We start from the raw sequence: 19,667 nt of genomic DNA on the forward strand, positions 1-19,667 counted from the left end.
AATTTGACGTCTGTAAGTCAATTAGTTAGTGAGATAGAGCGTCTTTTGTGAAGCAACTTTTGTTATTGTGAAAAATATGGAAAAAAAGGAATTTCGTGTTTTGGTAAAATACTGTTTTCTTAAGGGAAAAAATACGGTGGAACCAAAAACTTGGCTTGATAATGAGTTTCCGGACTCTGCCCCAGGGAAATCAACAATAATTGATTGGTATGCAAAATTCAAGCGTGGTGAAATGAGCACGGAGGACGGTGAACGCAGTGGACGCCCGAAAGAGGTGGTTACTGACGAAAACATAAAAAAATCCACAAAATGATTTTGAATGACCGTAAAATGACGTTGATCGAGATAGCAGAGGCCTTAAAGATATCAATGGAACGTGTCGGTCATATCATTCATCAATATTTGGATATGAGGAAGCTCTGCGCAAAATGGGTGCCGCGCGAGCTCACATTTAAATACAAACAACAACGTGTTGATGATTCTGAGCGGTGTTTGCAGCTGTTAACACGTAATACACCCGAGTTTTTCCGTCGATATGTGACAATGGATGAAACATGGCTCCATCACTACACTCCTGAGTCCAATCGATAGTCGGCTGAGTGGACAGCGACCGGTGAACCGTCTCCGAAGCGTGGAAAGACTCAAAAGTCCGCTGGCAAAGTAATGGCCTCTGTTTTTTGGGATGCGCATGGAATAATTTTTATCGATTATCTTGAGAAGGGAAAAACCATCAACAGTGATTATTATATGGTGTTATTAGAGCGTTTGAAGGTCGAAATCGCGGCAAAACGGCCCTCATATGAAGAAGAAAAAAGTGTTGTTCCACCAAGACAACGCACCGTGCCACAAGTCATTGAGAACGATGGCAAAAATTCATGAATTGGCCTTCGAATTGCTTCCCCACCCACCGTATTCTCCAGATCTGGCCCCCAGCGACTTTTTCTTGTTCTCAGACCTCAAAAGGATGCTCGCAGGGAAAGAATTTGGCTGCAATGAAGAGGTGATCGCCGAGTTTTTTAGACCTTAAACAAACTACTTTGCAAGAAAAGGGAATTACGTTTATCTAAAATTTCGTTCCAGAGAAATTCATATTTTGTTTGGATGTATAACAAACATATGTAACAATATCGAAAAAAAACGATTATTTTTTTGATCAGACCTCGTATAATAATATAAGTCTCCATTGTGTCTCCATGTATTGTCCAACTATATTCCTATTGTTTTACAGTTTTCCTTCATCTCTGTAGAAATATAAGCTTGTTGGACGTCTCCTAAAGATTACTACCGGTATGTGTTTCAGTGTATGAACTTCCAACTAATTCGTCTTTAAATATCCCAATTTTATTACAGACAGCATTAAAAGACATTGTCTTCTTTTGTAGCATGAAGAAGTATGTTTACACAATAGAGATATACCTCAATGTTTAGTGAATTCATTGACGATTTTTTTTTTGATTTATTACCCGTGTTCGTTTTACTTCTACTTTGCTATTAGCTATTACTTCTCACCGCTTTTTGTTTTCATTTTAGCCAATTATAGACTTGAATTGAGATTAAATCGCCTTTTAATACCATTACCTATTGTATGGGATAATCGAGTATTTAACACCAACTATACAGGTTAAAATGTTGGACAATGTGGTCATCATAGGCAGACATGAGAGAAGGCTTATTTTCCTCTAAAATTTTGTATAAAAAAATCTCTCTATCTAACTGAAGAAAACTAGCATTACATAATAAACCACCGGTGAATATACAGGTGGATCACGAATCTAACGTCTGTCTTATGTTAATTCATTTAATCCTTGAAATATTCAAACTACTGACATTCAGGTTTGTAGTATGACAAAACAATGGTTTAAAGACTGAAATCACGATTTATTTGAATCTCTAGCTCCTATGAATTGGAAGCTTTTGTTTGGATTTAAATTTTTATAAAGGAGCATAAGAGCATCTTTAATAAAGGGTAGCTGGCATGAAGTATTGCCAAATTGGCACTAGTATACCTGCCAAAGTAGAACAGACAGTTACATGATATTTGTTTTAACGACAGTTCATTATATTGTTTACAAACGCCTTTGACTTCGCTATGGAAGTCAAGGGTAATATTCACGATTGCCACAGTTGGTAGAATTCTATCAAAAATGGAAGACTAATTACTATTTGGTAGATTGGTAGAATTCTTGATGTTTTGGTAGATTTTGCAAAATATATCTCACCAACTAAGAGGTACATTAATTTTCTATATTTTGACAAAATTTTCTATGGAAATAAATTTTTGACAAAATTTTCTATAGAAATAAAATGTTGACTAAATTTCTATAGAAATAAAATTTTGTCAAAATTTTCTACAGACACAAAATTTTCTATATGCAAAAAATTTTGACAAAATTTCTATAGAAATAAAATTTTGACAAAATTTCTCTAGAAATAAAATTTTGACAAAATTTCTATAGAAATAAAATGTTGACAAAATTTTCTATTGAATTAAAATTTTGACAAAATTGCTATAGCAATAAAATTTTGACAAAATTTCTATAGAAAACAAATTTTGGCAAAATTATCTACAGACGCAACATTTTGACAAATTTTTCTATGGAAATAACATTTTGCACAATCTTCTATAGAAATAAAATTTTGACAAAATTTCTATAGAATTAAAATGTTGACAAAATTTCTATAGAAATAAAATTTTGAAAAAATTTCTATAGAAATAAAATTTGGGTAAAATTTTCTACAGACACAAAATTTTGGCAAATTTTTCTATGGAAATAAAATTTTGATAAAATTTTCTATAGAAATAAAATTTTGACAATATTTTCTATAGAAATAAAATTTTGGCAAGATTTTCTACAGACACAACATTTTGACAAATTTTTCTATAGAAATAAAATTTTGACAAAGTTTTCTATAGAATTAAAATTTTGATAAAACTTCTATAGAACTAAAATGTTGACAAAATTTTCTATAGAAATAAAATGTTGACAAAATTTCCTATTGAATTAAAATTTTGACAAAATTTCTATAGAAATAAAATTTTGACAAAATTTCTATAGAAATCAAATGTTGGCAAAATTTTCTACAGACACAAAATTTTGACAAATTTTTCTATGGAAATAAAATTTTGCAAAATCTTCTATAAAAATAAAATTTTGACAAAACTTCTATAGAATTAAAATTTTGACAAAATTTCTATAGAAATAAAATTTTGACAGAATTTTCTATAGAATTAAAATGTTGACAAAATTTCTATAGAAATAAAATTTTGACAAAATTTCTATAGAAATAAAATTTGGGCAAAATTTTCTACAGACATAAAATTTTGACAAAATTTCTATAGAAATAAACTTTGGGCAAAATTTTCTACAGACACAAAATTTTCTATGGAAATAAATATTTGACACAATTTTCTATAGAAATAAAACTTTGACAATATTTTCTATAGAAATAAAATTTTGGAAAAATTTTCTACAGACACAACATTTTGACAAATTTGTCTATGGAAATAAAATTTTGACAAAATTTTCTTTAGAATAAAAATAATGGAATGGAAATAAATATTTGACACAATTTTCTATAGAAATAAAACTTTGACAATATTTTCTATAGAAATAAAATTTTGGCAAAATTTTCTACAGACACAAAATTTTGACAAATTTTTCTATGGAAATAAAATTTTGATAAAACTTCTATAGAAATAAAATTTTGGCAAAATTTTCTACAGACAAAAAATTTTGACAAATTTTCCCATGGAAATAAAATTTTGACAAAATTTTCTATAGAATTAAAATGTTGACAAAATTTCTATAGAAATAAAATTTTGACAAAATTTTCTACAGACACAAAATTTTCTATGGAAATAAATATTTGACACAATTTTCTATAGAAATAAAATTTTGGCAAAATTTTCTACAGACACAAAATTTTGACAAGTTTTTCTATGGAAATAAAATTTTGACAAAATTTTCTATAGAAATAAAATGTTGGCAAAATTTTCTACAGACATAAAATTTTGACAAAATTTCTATAGAAATAAAATTTGGGCAAAATTTTCTACAGAAACAAAATTTTCTATGGAAATAAATATTTGACACAATTTTCTATAGAAATAAAATTTTGACAATATTTTCTATCGAAATAAAGTTTTGGCAAAATTTTGACAAATTTTTCTATGGAAATAAAATTTTGACAAAATTTTCTATAGAAATAAAATGTTGGCAAACTTTTCTATAGAAATAAAATGTTGGCAAACTTTTCTAGAGAACATAAAATTTTGACAAAATTTTCTATAGAATTAAAATTTTGATAAAACTTCTATAGAAATACAATTTTGACAAAATTTTCTATAGAAATAAAATGTTGGCAAAATTTTCTACAGGACATAAAGTTTTGACAAAATTTTCTACAGAAATAAAATTTTCTATGGAAATAAATATTTGACAAAATTTTCTATAGAAATAAAATTTTGACAATATTTTCTATAGAAATAAAATTTTGGCAAAATTTTCTACCGACACAAAATTTTGAAAATTTTTTCTATGGAAATAAAATTTTTTCGTTTTGTTTTGCTATTGTTGGTTTTATTTTTTTTTTCTTTAATCATTGTTGTTGTTTTTGATTTCAGCTTAAAACCATGCATTAACTAAACTACAAGTGTAGATAGCTAAACCAACAGAGGAAAAGTATGCTTGTCAAATTTATTTGGGCAAAGCCCTGTAGACTGCAATATGGTTGGATGTACAGCTGTTTCTGAATTACCACATTCCTCATCAGCAGCCACATTTTGACAAAATTTTCTATAGAAATAAAATTTTTACAAAATTTTCTATAGAAATAAAATTTTGACAAAATTTTCTATGGAAAAGAAATTTTGACAAAATTTCTATAGAAATAAAAATTTTACAAAATATTCCATAGAAATAAAGTTTTCCACAAATGCAATATCTTTAAAAATTTTATTTTTTAAAATTTTGGTCATACTATCATTTCGGTCATTCTAAGTTCTCCCTTTTTGTAGAAGTAGTAACTTTCCCTTGGTGCAAGCTAAAGTCGTTAAAACGTTTAAAATTCAAATCACTTACAATTCAAGGGACATTTATACACCCTAAAAAATGTCGCTTATAGATAATATTGGAAATATTAAAATAAAGTGCTGAAATAAAAAAAAAATAATATTTCTTTCGAAGAACAAACGTTTTTTCCATGCTAACCACAAAAATTTGATTGAAAGTTTCAAAATATTTTTTTTTTAATTTGGTAGGTTTTTGTTAAAACTTTCACATTTTGGTAGATTATTTGTGGCATGAGTGGCAACCGTGGTAGTATTGCGTTATTGTTCTATATTTCGCTGGAAAAACACAACGCGCTATTTTATAATGATTCTCTTGGTAGGAATTGAAATGAGAATCAAAAATGGAACTTTCGACGCCATTGTTTGACACAAATCCCCACACTGAAAATAATATTGCCCCAATATGAAAAATTATGGAAGCTACATTTTAGGATTTACACAATATTAAAGACAAATTTCTTTAAATTAAATACTTTTTTAATTTCAATTTTAATTAAGTTTAAATTTTAATTAAAAGAAAACTCATAATTTTTGCATTAAGAATTATTTTCTTAAAATTTAGAACATATATCTTTGATCCTCCATTCCATATGACCCTTGAAGTTAAGAAAAACAATTTAGATTTAAGGAAGTGGTATTTGCATTTGCATTTTTAGTTTAAAGTTTTTTTACACTGAAAAAATATTTACGTGATATTAAGGATCACGCAATCTAAAGTTTAGGATGCGCAATTTACAAAATGTTAAGAACAAATATATTTAAAATAATGAAATTTTAATTAAAATAAAGTTTATAATCTTTACGTCAAAACTTTTTTTTATTAAATTTAAATTCGCGACCCTCTATCAAATTCGCATGTCTTTGAACTAAGGCAATTTTCCCTTAAAGTAAAGAAACACATTTTTGATTTAAAGAAATCGTGAATTTGAATTTTTAAATTTAAGTTAAAAACGCTTCAAATATAGGCTAAGGCTTGTTTTGAGGATTTGGTTTAAAGTTTTTTTGAATTGTTTTTACTTTGAAGTATTCGTTATAATTTGGATTTTTAAACTTGCATTTGTTTATACGTGAATAACTTTATTAATATACCGCGAAAATGGAACGAAAATTCGATAAATGATATTTTAAAAAATATTACTGGACACAATTGTTTTGCTTGCTAAAGAAAATCTCATAGTTTGAAGAAAAAAATTTAAGTTAAAAATTGCAAAAACGTGTTTAGCGCCATGTGAAGTTCAAAGTGGGCGCATTTATTTTAGAATTTACAATTTTTAAGAATTTCTGAACTATTTTGTGGAAAATACGCATTTTGTAAATATTTAATTTTAATTAACGTGTTCAAAAAATTATTAAAGTCAATGAAACTTTCTCAAAACGTAATAATTCTATAAACTATATTGAAGTTAAATTGGTTTTGGGGTACTAGAGCGTTCCCTTTGTTTAGTGTAGATTTAAAGGTTTATAATTCTGAAAGGTTGATATCTAAAACCTGGAAAAATTGTGGATAATTCTAACAATTTCCAATTAAAATATTTACACTTTTTATATAGAATATATACAAAATTATTTACAATAAATTAATTAAATAATAAATTTTTATAGAGAATAATGGTTATGGTTGTGTACTAATGTAATGAAGTGTTATAGATTTTATATAAGAATGTGTATCTATATGAAAATCAATATGTATTTTTGTTAAAAATAAAACATGTTTGTGATACTTACTTGCAGCTTGCATTATTAACATGCCAATCACAATGAAATTCATATTGGCTATGGAGAGAGGTTGTTGCTGTTGTCAGTGGCAAATTAATGTGGTTGCGTTTCCTCTTCAAAAGTAATTTCTTTTTTTGCTATTTTTACTCTTTTGTTATATTAAACGATTTCGATTTTTTTTTGTATTTTCTTTAGTATTTTATTATTGTTAAATTAATATATTTTTATTATCTCGTTTTTTTTATTTAGCAGATATAAGACTATTGAGGTCTTTTATGATTTTATCTCTTATAAGTATGTGCCAATTTTTATTTCAAATATAAGCGCGCCAACTTCTATCTCACTCGCTCTCTCTTTCTCCCCCTTCGAATAGTCTAGATATCTACAGAAAGTGAAATTATTATGAAATAAAATCTATTTGCTATTTTAATTTATGAATGAAATCTGAAAATATTTCCAAATTTCAAAAACAAAAAAAGAGATTACTTAATAATGTTTTGATTAAATCAGATTGTGTTTTATTTTGAATTTTACATTTTACGACTTCGATTTATTTTATTTATAGTTTCTTTGCCTTATCATTGAAAAAATACCCCACTCCTCTAAATATGATATGTAAATTATTTTCTTTTTATTTATTTTTTTTTTCGTAGAAAATTATTTTGTTTTGTTTTTGCTTTTGTCCCACTAAATGCACGCAGAACCGGTGTGGAATTTTCGGCTGATCGTTGTCGTTCGAACAATAAAATGTCTTTTGGCATGTACGCTTATGCTTGTGTGTGCGTACAAATTTATTTAAAAAAATACTACTAACTTTAACACTCTCTCTTTCCATACGTAGCGTTATGGTTATGTATACTCTACACTTGGTCAATATGATAACATTGTCTTCAACAAATCATTATTGAAGCTTTAAAAAACAAATATGAAGTAATACAGATCAATTTTCAACATGCTAGGGTGAAGGCTAACATCGCTTACCGAATTCCTGCAAAATTTCGCAATTGTGAGGTTTTCAGAATACTCCTGTATATAAAGAAAACGTATCACCGAAATTTTTCCAAGACACGAAATAAGTACTAGCTTTGGGAGGTTAATAAATTAAGTCAACGGCTTATTGCTAATGACAAGACATATGAGGTTTGTATCTTAAGTCTTTCGTTTTTTTTTTTTTTTTTGAAGGGGCAAATAAATATGAACAAAGAGGCCCTTCCGGAGGAAGGCTTATATGTGGTTATATCTATTTTTGGATCAACCCTACCGATGTTGGCTCACGAAACTAAAATGTTGACAAAATATTCTACAGAAAAAATTTTTTGGCAAAATTTTCTATAGAAATAAAATTTTGACAAAATTTTCTATAGAAATAAAATTTTGACAAAATTTTCTATAGAAATAAAATTTTGACAAAATTTTCTATAGATATAACATTTTGACCAAATTTGTCTATCGAAATAGAATTTTGAATTATTTTTCTATAAAAATAAAGTTTTACGTTAATTCTCTATATAAATAAAATTTTGAGAAAATTTTCTATAGAAATAAAATTTTGAGAACATTTTCTACATAAATAAAATTTAGAGAAAATTTTCTATAGAATTAAATTTTTGAGAAAAATTTCTATAGAAATACATTTTTGAGAAAATTTTCTATAGAAATAAAATTTTGAGAAAATTTTCCATAGAAGTAAAATTTTGACAAAATTTTCTATAAAAATAAAATTTTGGCAAAAATAAAATTTTGAGAAAATTTTCTATAGAAAAAAAGAAATGGAGAAAATTTTCCATAGAAATAGAATTGTGACAAAATTTTCCATAAAAATAAAATTTTGAGAAAATTTTCTATAGAAATAAATATTTGAGAAAATTTTCTATAGAAATACAATTTTGAGAAAATTTTGTATAGAAATAATATTTTGAAAAAAAATTCTATAAAAATAAAATTTTGACAAAATTTTCTATAGAAATAAACTTTTGACAAAACTTTCTATAGCAATAAAATTTTGACAACATTTTCCATAAAAATAAAATTTTGAGAAAATTTTCTATAAAAATAAAAATTTGAGAAAATTTTCTATAAGAATAAAATTTTGAGAAAATTTTCAATAGAAATCAAATTTTGACAAAATTTTCTACAGAAATAAAATTTTGACAAAATTTTCTACAAAACTAAAATTTTGACAAATTTTTCCATAAAAATAAAATTTTGAGAAAATTTTCCATAGAAATAGAATTGTGACAAAATTTTCCATAAAAATAAAATTTTGAGAAAATTTTCTATAGAAATAAATATTTGAGAAAATTTTCTATAGAAATACAATTTTGAGAAAATTTTGTATAGAAATAACATATTGAAAAAATTTTCTATTGAAATAAAACTTTGACAAAATTTTCTATAGAAATAAAATTTTGACAAAATTTTCTACAGAAATAAAATTTTGACAAAATTTTCTATAAAACTAAAATTTTGAAAAAATTTTCCATAAAAATAAAATTTTGACAAAATTTTCCATAAAAATAAAATTTTGACAAAATTTTTTATTTAAATACAATTTTGACAAAATTTTCTATAGAAATAAAATTTTGACAAAATTTTCTATAGAAATAAAATTTTGACAAAATTTTCTACAGAAATAAAATTTTGACAAAATTTTCTATAAAATTAAAATTTTGACAAAATTTTCCATAAAAGTAAAATTTTGACAAAATTTTCTATAAAACTAAAATTTTGACAAAATTTTCTATAGATATAAAATTTTGACAACATTTTTCTATAGAAATAAAATTTTGAGAAAAAAATCTGAAAAAATTTTCTATATAATTAAATTTTTGAGAGAATTTTCTATAAAAATAACGTTTTACCACAATTCTCTAAAGAAATAAAATTTTGAGAAAATTTTCTATAGAAATTAAATTTTGAGAAAATTTTCTGCATAAATAAAATTTAGAAAAAATTTTCTATAGAATTAAGTGTTTGAAAAAATTCTGCATAAAAGTAAAGTTTTGCGAAAAATTTCTATAGAAATAAAATTTTGACAAAATTTCCATAAAAATAAAATTTTGACAAAATTTTCTGTAGAAATAAAATTTTGACAAAATTTCCATAAAAATAAAATTTTGACATAATTTTCTATAGAAATAAAATTTTGACATAATTTTTTGGTATATTTTTCTCCAAATTTGGTGGATTTTTTTTGGATCGAGTGGTGGCCGTGGTTATATCTAGTTCTGGACCACCGTAGGCATCCACTCTGAAACCCTGTGGCATTCCAAACAATTTCGACTATGTTTTTTGTTTCAATGACACTAAACTTCGGCTACGTTTAGGTACATAAGAACATCATAATTAAAAAGACTTAAGAAACAAACTTGTTTTTATGTGCTAGTGGCACAAAATACTACTAAGTTTGTGTCTTAAGTCTTTTGTTTTTTCAACACATTATCATATTTTCTGGTACCAAATCTATTATAAACTGTTTATCTTTATGAAATACTATATTTCTATTTTAAAATAGTCTTAGTAGGGGTCTAAAAACTTCGACTTGAACCTTTACCTTTACTTTAATGTGATATACTTATTGACTTAAAGTAAAAGTGGACACAACCATGGACATCAGAGAGAGAGTATATGCATAAATATGTATGCGTATGTGTGTGCGATAGTTGGTTATGGCTAAAGTATAATATATTGTTGTTGGTGTATAAAGTTTCTGTGGGTTTTTTTTTACTACTTTTGACCATTGTTGTTAACATAGGCCAGTTGAAGATGTGTGTTCATGCTCTTGTATATTTTTTTTTTGTGTGGATGAGTAATCTTTTCCATGTGTAGCAGGTGGGTTTGTCTCTTTGGCTGTGTAATCTGGTTTATATTTCATCTTTTTTGTATATTAAATTGTTTATTATAACAACAAATTAGTGATGTTCATAAAAAAAATTCTCATACACACATTAGGATTACATAAAAATACTGCGAATTAATTATACACATCATTAAGATTACATTAGAAATGTTGCTGTTTTGTAAAATTAACCGCAAACCATATTTCATAATATTTTTTTTATTTCGGTGAAAAATAAATTTGGACATATCCTAAAAAAATCATCTCATCTATGTTGCCTCGTGGACTGTCACAATAATAGCTAAATGGATGAATGAATAACCAACCATCCAATATGCCTTGTCTGCTGTGGGACATTGATGGTCCAACAATTTGTCTCGAGTAGTTTATTAACACTTTTTCTTTTCAATTAGCACCAGGTTGATGACTATGGCTGTGGTGATGGTGATTGGTTTTGGTAGAGGTTGAGGTTTTATACTTTTTTGGCATTTGAAAACTAAAGCAAACAATTTCACTTTTATGACAACTTTTTCTTTTGGGTTGATGCTATCACATTTTGTCACTAAACAAAATATCCACTCCCCTTATTGACTTTTATATGAAATTTCTTATAGTAAATTTATTGGTATTTTTTGTAAACTTTGAATAGATCTTTTTGTGTATATTTTCTTTAGATATTTAGTTTAGTGAAGGTTATTATTTTGTTTTGTATGCAAGTCTATTGATTTTGTTGTTGTTTTCAATTCTAATTTGCTATTGTGGTTCAATCATATGTAGCACTATCCGTGTGTAATCAACTTCTCGTTTACTTTTGGCGTATTTTGTGTTGTGTTTTGTTTTTTTTTTGTTATATTTTTATGGCAATTTATTTTTTCTAAACACTACAACAAGTTTGGTTTTTTTCTTTGATTTTTCATTCAAACCAATCTCCTCAAAAAACCATTCAACTTTACGCTTTTGATTTTGAATTTTGTTATTGGTTTGCTACATATATTGTGTGGTAAAACAAACTTCACGACTTTTTGCAAATAAATATTTTGGTTTTTTACCGCTTTTCAATATCGCTCAAGTGGTTGCTTTAACGTTTAAAATAAAACTAAAGCAAAACTCTTTAAGACGCCTTTCAGCCACTCTAGACAGGTCGACAGACGGCCAAACGCATGAGCGGCATAATGTTTCTGCTTCTTGTGCTGGGTATGCGCACATGCTTCTTGAGCTTAGGCCATAAGCAAAGGCATTGCCATTCATTTGCAACGAAACATTTCATTATCTCCCATAGAGAGAATGGGAGAAAATGTACTCTCTTCTTGCTGTTTATTACCTTCTTGCCAATCTTTCTCATCTTAACCACTTTGTACCACTCGTTTTAATAAAATATTTATATTTTTGTATAATTTGAAATAGAAATTCAAAAAAACCGAAAACGAAATTATAAATTTTCAAGGCGCCCTCAATAAAAACAAAATTTTTGGTGTATATCTTTACCCTTGTTTTTCATTTTGTGAGTTTGGATTTTATAATTGTAACACCAATTTATTTAGAATTATATATAAAAGGATTTATAATAAGAATACTAACAGAATATATGTTTTCTGCGAAAATTTTCAAAGTAAAATTATTTGTACAAAACAATACATCGAACATGAAGATGATTTTATTTTATAAAATAATTCGTTATTCTTATAGAAATATTTCGTCGAAATTAAAATTTTTTAGAAAATTTTGTCGAGTTTTCATGGAAATTTTGTTCCTACTGAAATTCGGTCAAAATTTAGTTTTTATTTCGTCGAAATTTTTGTTTATTGAACATTTCGTCGAATTTTTTATATAAAAGTTTGTCAAATTTTATTGTAGAAAATTTTGTTTTTTTTTTAGAAAATTTCGTCGAAGTTTTATTTTTATAGGAAATTTTATTTTTATAGAAAATTTCATCGAAATTTTGTTTTTATACGAAATTTTGTCGACATTTTGTTTTTTAGAACATTTCGTCGAAATTTGGTTTTTATGTAAATTTCTTCGAAATTTTGTTTATATAGAAAATTTCGTCGAAATTTGGTTTTTATTTAAATTTCTTCGAAATTATGTTTATATAGAAAATTTCGTCAAAATTTGGTTTTTATTTAAATTTCTTCGAAATTTTGTTTATATACAAAATTTCGTCGACCTTTGTGTGGTGTGACAAATTATTATGATTTTATAGAAAATTTTGTAGACATTTTGTTTTTTAGAACATTTTGTTGAAATTTGGATTTTATAGAAAATTTCGTCGAAATTTTGCTCTTACAAAAAATTTCGTCTAAATTTTATTTTTATAGGAAATTTCGTTCGTATAGAAAATTTCATCGAAACTATGTTTTTATAAGAAATTTTGTATACACTTTGTTTTTTAGAAATTTCTGTGAAATTTGGTTTTTATTTAAATTTCTTATAAATTTTGTTTATATAGAACATTTCGTCGGAATTTTGTTTTTATAGAAATTTCCGTCGAAATTTTATTTTTATAGAAAATTTCATCGAAATTTTGTTTTTATAGGAAATTTTTAGACATTTTGTTTTTTAGAACGAAATTTGGTTTTTATTTAAATTTCTTCGAAATTTTGTTTATATAGAAAATTTCGTCGAAATTTGGTTTTTATTTAAATTTCTTCGAAATTTTGTTTATATAGAAAATTTTGTCGACATTTGTGTTTATAGAAAATTTCGCCATAATTTAGATTTTATTGAAAATTTCCCCACAATTTAGATTTTTTAGAAAATTTTGTCAAAATGTTGCTTTTATAGAACATTTTGTTTTTATAGAAAATTTCGTCGAAATTTTGTTTTCATAGAAAATGTTGTTTTTATAGAAAATTTCGTCGAAATTTGAGTTTTGTAGAAAAGTTCGTCAAAATGTTGTTTTTATACAATATTTCGTCGAAATTTTGTTTTTATAGAAAATTTTGTATACATTTTTTTTAGAACATTTCATAGATATTTTGGTTTTAGTAGAAAATTTCGTCGAAATTTGGGCTTTATAGAAAATTTCGTTGGAATTTTGTTTTTATATGAAATTTTGTAGACATTTTGTTTTTTAGAACATTTCGTCGAAATTTGGTTTTATTTTTGTAGAAAATTTCGTCGGAATTTTTTTTTTATAGAAAGTTTTGTCGAAATTTTGTTTTTATAGAAAATTTCGTAGAAATTTTGTTTTTATAGAAAATTTCATGGAAATTTTGTTTTTATAGAAAATTTCGTCGAAATTTAGTTCTCATAACAAATTTTGTATACATTTTGTTTTTAGAATATTTCGTCGAAATTTTGTTTTTATAAGAAATTTGGTCGAAAGTTTGCTTTTATAGAAAAGTTCGTCGAAATTTTGCTTTTATAGAAAATTTCATCAAAATTTGGTTTTTATAGAAAATTTCATCGAAATTTTGTTTTTATAGAAAATTTCAACGACATTTTGTTTTTATAGAAAGTTTCATAGAAACTTGGTTTTTATAAAAAAAAATTCGTCGAAACTTTGTTTTTTTATAGAAAATCTCGTAGAAATTTTGTTTTAATAGAAAATTTCATCGAAATTTTGTTTTTATAGAAAATATCGTCGAAATTTAGTTCTCATAACAAATTTTGTATACATTTTGTTTTTAGAAAATTTCGTCGAAATTTTGTTTTTATAAGAAATTTGGTCGAAAGTTTGTTTTTATAGAAAAGTTCGTCGAAATTTTATTTTCATAGAAAATTTCGTCGAAATTTTGCTTTTATAGAAAATTTCATCAAAATTTGGTTTTTATAGAAAATTTCATCGAAATTTTGTTTTTATAGAAAATTTCAACGACATTTTGTTTTTATAGAAAGTTTCATAGAAACTTGGTTTTTATAAAAAAATTTCGTCGAAACTTTGTTTTTTATAGAAAATTTCGTAGAAATTTTGTTTTTATAGAAAATTTCATCGAAATTTTGTTTTTATAGAAAATATCGTCGAAATTTAGTTCTCATAACAAATTTTGTATATATTTTGTTTTTAGAATATTTCGTCGAAATTTTGTTTTTATAAGAAATTTGGTCGAAAGTTTGTTTTTATAGAAAAGTTCGTCGAAATTTTATTTTCATAGAAAATTTCGTCGAAATTTTGCTTTTATAGAAAATTTCATCGAAATTTTGTTTTTATAGAAAATTTCATCGAAATTTTGTTTTTGTAGAAAATTTCAACGACATTTTGTTTTTATAGAAAATTTCATAGAAACTTGGTTTTTATAAAAAAAAATTCGTCGAAACTTTGTTTTTTATAGAAAATTTCGTTGAAATTTGGTTTTTATAAAAAAATTTGGTCGAACGTTTATCTTTATAGAAAATTTCGTCGATATTTTTTTTTGTAGAAAATTTTGTGGAAAATTAGGTTTTATAGAAAATTTCGTTGAAATTTTGTTTTTATAGAAAATTTCGTCGAAATTTTGTTTTTATAAGAAATTTGATCGAAAGTTTGTTTTTATAGAAAATTTCGTTGAATTTTTGTTTTTATAGAAAATTTCGTCGAAATTTTGCTTTTGTAAAAAATTTTATCGAAATTTTGTTTTTATAGAAAATTTCATCGAAATATTGTTTTTATGGAAAATTTCATCGAAACTTGGTTTTTATAAAAAAAAATTTGAATTCCGGCTATTCCTTTGAAAAAAATGGTTTTGAATCACTTACCTCTAGAGTTGTGCACGTGACACGAAATTTTCGTGACTCACGAAAATTGTCGTGACTCACGCGTGAGTCGTGACCAAACCAAACAATATCGTGCCAAACAATACCAAACAATACCACCAAAACAATATCCAAACAATATCGTGCGTGAGTGTGGGTGAGTAAGATTTTTCCATCTTGAGTGTGCGTGAGCGTGAGTAAAATACTACTCACGTGCACACCTCTACTTACCTCCCGGTGATGTTTCAAAGTTAAATTCAGTCAATCCCATACATTTTCGAATTGACATTTATTTGTTTTGCAAAAACTACATCTTTGTGCCGTCTCTACAATTGTATAAATGCATTGTAATCCGAACGTTTACGGAATTAAAACATAAACACATACATACAAATCAGAGCTACCTACCGTTATATCTACAGAGTGTAAAGCGGACCTTAGACGGTCGGATAAACACTCCGACAGAGGTTCGTCTATTTGTTGTGTGTTCGTTCAAGTTTTGCCCTTACACTGCACGAACAAATGTGATGACAACATGAACAAATAAGAAGAAGCATAAACAAACAATGAAGTTGTACGAAGATTTATGGGTGAAACCATTTTGTACTGAAAAACTGGAAGAAGATAATAAAAAAAATCCTGGTATATGTGTCAAAACAATGATTCCTGAAGTAATCCACATTTAATATATTACAAATTACTTGAATTTCAAAATACTTGTCGCCTGGTTTCCCTTGATTGGAAGTGGAATTTTTCCACGTTTTTGCCATAATACGGGTTTAGATTTATATATTTCTTTAATTTTCAACCAGATTTGGCGATCCATCATTAATTTCATTGCATAAATGCCTGTTTTTAATGTAAAAATAAATTTGTCTTTGATAATGTTTGTCGAACATCCCCTTACACTCAATGATTTGTACCACCCAACCAGAAAAAATCAAAGTTGTTTTGATTTTATGCCAACACATCCCCGCGACAGCCGAACACGACCTTATACAATCGGATTTGTCGCCGCAACGTGTTGTGTCGCAGGGTTTATCCGACCGTATAAGGTGCCCTTAATGATAGCGACATAACGGCTGTTGTTAACGCGTCAACACAACTCTATCGACTCCAGACTATTTTAATCGAAATCGATAACAATCGTAATTGATTCTAAAAAAATCGAAATCGATATAAATAATCACTATCGATTTCCAAACTTATCGTCTATGGATCGTAGTGTTTTTGCCAATTTACAGGTGTGTGCAGTTGATTTTTGCCAAAGAAATACATAATTATAAAATGTATTCACAGTTAATAAGGAATTTAAGGAGCATAAGGTAGGCATAGAGGAAATTGACAAATTTTTGGATATCTGTTATTATGTGCGAGATGGTCGCTGAGCAAAAATTTTGCAATCTCAATCTGGCAAAATTCTTGGTTACATAAACCTGGAACGTGAACGTAATGTTTTTTATTAATTTCTTAATTGTCTTTTTGTAGATGCTATTCGACAAAAACTGCACCTGGCATCCGACCAATCAATAAAATCCTTATAGCCAATCGTGGTGAAATTGCCTGCCGTGTAATAAAAACAGCTCGTAAATTAGGTGTTCGCACAGTGGCCGTCTACTCCGATCCTGATGAGAAATCTTTACATACCCAATATGCTGATGAAGCATATCGTGTGGGAGAAGCAGCCTCAGCATCGTCATATTTACGTGGTGATCGTATTATAGAAATTGCCAAAAAGGCTGGATGCCAAGCCATTCATCCTGGCTATGGTTTCCTATCGGAGTCAGTAGAATTTGCCGAACTATGCCAAAAAGAGGGTGTCGTTTTCATGGGACCACCTAGTTCCGCTATTCGTGATATGGGTATCAAGAGTACAAGTAAACATATTATGGATGCAGCCGGTGTTCCCATTATCAATGGCTATCATGGCGAAGACCAATCCGATGAACGTTTGCAAGAAGAGGCCAAAAAAATCGGCTTTCCTTTGATGATTAAGGCCGTAAGAGGAGGTGGTGGCAAAGGTATGCGTATTGCTGATAAGGCAGAAGATTTCATGGATGCCCTAAATTCGGCACGCACGGAATCACAAAAATCATTTGGTGATAGTTCTGTGCTTTTGGAACGTTATGTTCGTTCCCCACGTCATGTGGAAGTGCAAGTTTTTGCCGATCAATATGGAAATGCTGTGTATTTGTGGGAAAGAGATTGTTCAGTGCAAAGACGTCATCAGAAAATCATAGAAGAAGCACCAGCGGTGAGTATAGAAATATAAGTATATATATTGATTAGTATAGTGTTTATATCATCCCCCTAGCCTGGTCTTTCGGAAGAGCTACGTCGTGAATTGGGAGAAGCTGCTGTGCGAGCTGCCAAAGCTGTAGGTTATGTTGGGGCTGGTACCGTAGAATTTATCATGGACAAAGAAGACCTAAGCTTCCATTTTATGGAAATGAATACCCGTCTTCAAGTAGAGCATCCCATATCTGAAATGATTACCGGTACCGATTTGGTAGAATGGCAAATACGTATTGCTGCCGGTGAGCCTTTGCCGGTAACTCAAGAACAAATAATCCGTAAAGGTCACGCTTTCGAGGCCCGTATTTATGCTGAAAATCCTCGTGGTGGATTTTTACCTGGAGCTGGTCCACTACGTTATTTGGCTACCCCACAACCCAATGATTTGGTACGTGTTGAGACTGGTGTTCGAGAAGGTGATGAGGTATCCGTACACTATGACCCTATGATTGCTAAATTGGTTGTTTGGGGTGAAAATCGGGCCCAAGCTCTGAATAGTTTAATTGCTCGTCTCAGCGAATATCATGTAAGATGATTATAGCATAATCCAGAAATTGAAATTTATATTAAATGGACAATACATTATCCTTTCAGATTACTGGCCTTGAAACCAATATTAATTTCCTGATTGATTTGGCCTCTCATCCCGAATTCCAAGCTGCCAATGTCCATACTGGCTTCATTGATCAACATTTCGATACTTTGTTCCCACAAATTAAAATTGGTGACGATGACTTATGCAAAGCTGCCCTCTCCCTGGTCTTCAATGAATTACAAGCTACCCAAGCCAATAGTCTATTCTACAATGATCCATTTGCTGCCTGTCCAAATCTACGTTTAAATTATGATCTTGTACGTCATTATAAACTTAAGGCCAATGACAAGACCTACCAAGTCAATGTTAAATACAATGGCGAAAATATTCAAATCCAAATCGATAATGGTCAATGGTATTCCGTGAAAGCAGATCGTATTTTCGATGGAGAACGTTTGAAGATACGCTCAAATATTGCCAATAACATTTCCACATATAATGCCCACATTGATGAATCTGAAGTGACAATATTTTTGGATAATGGTAAACTTGCCTTTGAACTGGTCCAACCAAAATTCCTTGATACAGCTGTTGATCAATCGGGTAGTTCAGGCTCCAAAGTTATTGCTCCAATGCCTGGTGTATTGGAAAAGGTTTTGGTTAAACCTGGTGATAGTGTTAAAAAGGGTGACAATTTAGCTGTCTTGATTGCCATGAAAATGGAGCATATTCTCAAAGCTCCCAGAGATGCAGTTATTAAATCAATTGGAGGAGCCGAAGGTTCTAATGTAGCCAAGGGTGCTGCTGTTATTACATTTGAGGAAGAAGCAGAGAAATAAATTATTACAATATTGAATTTTATTGACTATAAGAATAACCATGTACCAAGTACCAGAGCAAATATTGCATTTATTTTGTTTTAAAATTTTACCTATTTCTATTTTCGTTTATGTAATAGTGTTGCATTTATTTTGTAGTAATTATTATTATTATTATTATTATATTATACAGATTGTATATGCGTATTTAAAGTGTTATCATTGTGAATAAAAAAAATTGAGAATAAAAAAAATATTGACAAAAGTTTAGAAGCAAATTTTCCCAATAAAAAATTATTTGATATACAACTGCTTAGCCCGACCATCCCGTCGAATTTTCATCCAAATCGGGATTATATTTTTGTTTTACCACTTGTGGAAGCGCTAATATCAATGCATTCTAAAAAAATGGAAAGGAACATTGGTGACTCTAATATTTTTGTAAAGTAAATCAAGTTACAAAATCAAAATACCACTCTTCCCCTTCGATGGCTATATTCATGCTCATAGGCAAACCTGGAGATTTTTCAGGACAATTCTGCCTCACCTGGGGAATTTGGTTAGTGGGTAAAAACCAAACGACTGCTTCGTGTACGATACCTTAGAAATTCCTCTTAGCAGGGGGTTGTTTCCGGCTAGGCTTTAATAGCCGAAACACATTATCATAACCCTATCTACAAACGTCAACCCAATCCATTGGCTCTACAAATTCGACATTTTTTC

The 19,667-nt window shown here is 27.9% G+C and overlaps 2 protein-coding genes across 3 annotated transcripts in view; one reads left to right on the forward strand and one right to left on the reverse strand.

Moving 5' to 3' along the window:
• The window catches only part of mtg (mind the gap), a 78,406-nt gene extending 66,635 nt beyond the window's left edge, over nt 1-11,771 (reverse strand). For both annotated transcript variants that reach the window (XM_075289805.1, XM_075289804.1), the window contains exons 1-2: nt 11,675-11,771; nt 6,797-7,169 (exon numbers count right to left, since the gene is read on the reverse strand). In XM_075289805.1, the coding sequence (XP_075145920.1) occupies nt 6,797-6,839 (43 nt within the window). In that variant the 5' untranslated portion in view covers nt 6,840-7,169; nt 11,675-11,771. The remainder of the gene's footprint in view (nt 1-6,796; nt 7,170-11,674) is intronic.
• A 4,710-nt stretch (nt 11,772-16,481) lies between these two features.
• Mccc1 (Methylcrotonoyl-CoA carboxylase 1) lies at nt 16,482-19,222 on the forward strand. Its single transcript, XM_075289807.1, has 4 exons — nt 16,482-16,621; nt 16,785-17,550; nt 17,611-18,117; nt 18,186-19,222. The coding sequence occupies exons 1-4, from the start codon at nt 16,584-16,586 to the stop codon at nt 18,963-18,965; spliced, it is 2,091 nt and encodes a 696-aa protein (XP_075145922.1). The 5' UTR covers nt 16,482-16,583; the 3' UTR covers nt 18,966-19,222.
• The last annotated feature ends 445 nt before the right edge of the window (nt 19,223-19,667 follow it).

This window comes from Haematobia irritans, chromosome 1, assembly GCF_050003625.1.
Source record: "Haematobia irritans isolate KBUSLIRL chromosome 1, ASM5000362v1, whole genome shotgun sequence".
Classification (NCBI taxonomy): Eukaryota; Metazoa; Arthropoda; class Insecta; order Diptera; family Muscidae; genus Haematobia; species Haematobia irritans.

Excerpts from the sequence above, each read along its gene's own strand:
- Mccc1 (XM_075289807.1), top strand. The coding sequence starts at position 16,584 with ATGTATTCACAGTTAATAAGGAATTTAAGGAGCATAAG. Across the intron at positions 17,551-17,610 it reads TCATAGAAGAAGCACCAGCG|CCTGGTCTTTCGGAAGAGCT; the intron begins GTGAGTATAGAA and ends TCATCCCCCTAG. Across the intron at positions 18,118-18,185 it reads CTCGTCTCAGCGAATATCAT|ATTACTGGCCTTGAAACCAA; the intron begins GTAAGATGATTA and ends TTATCCTTTCAG.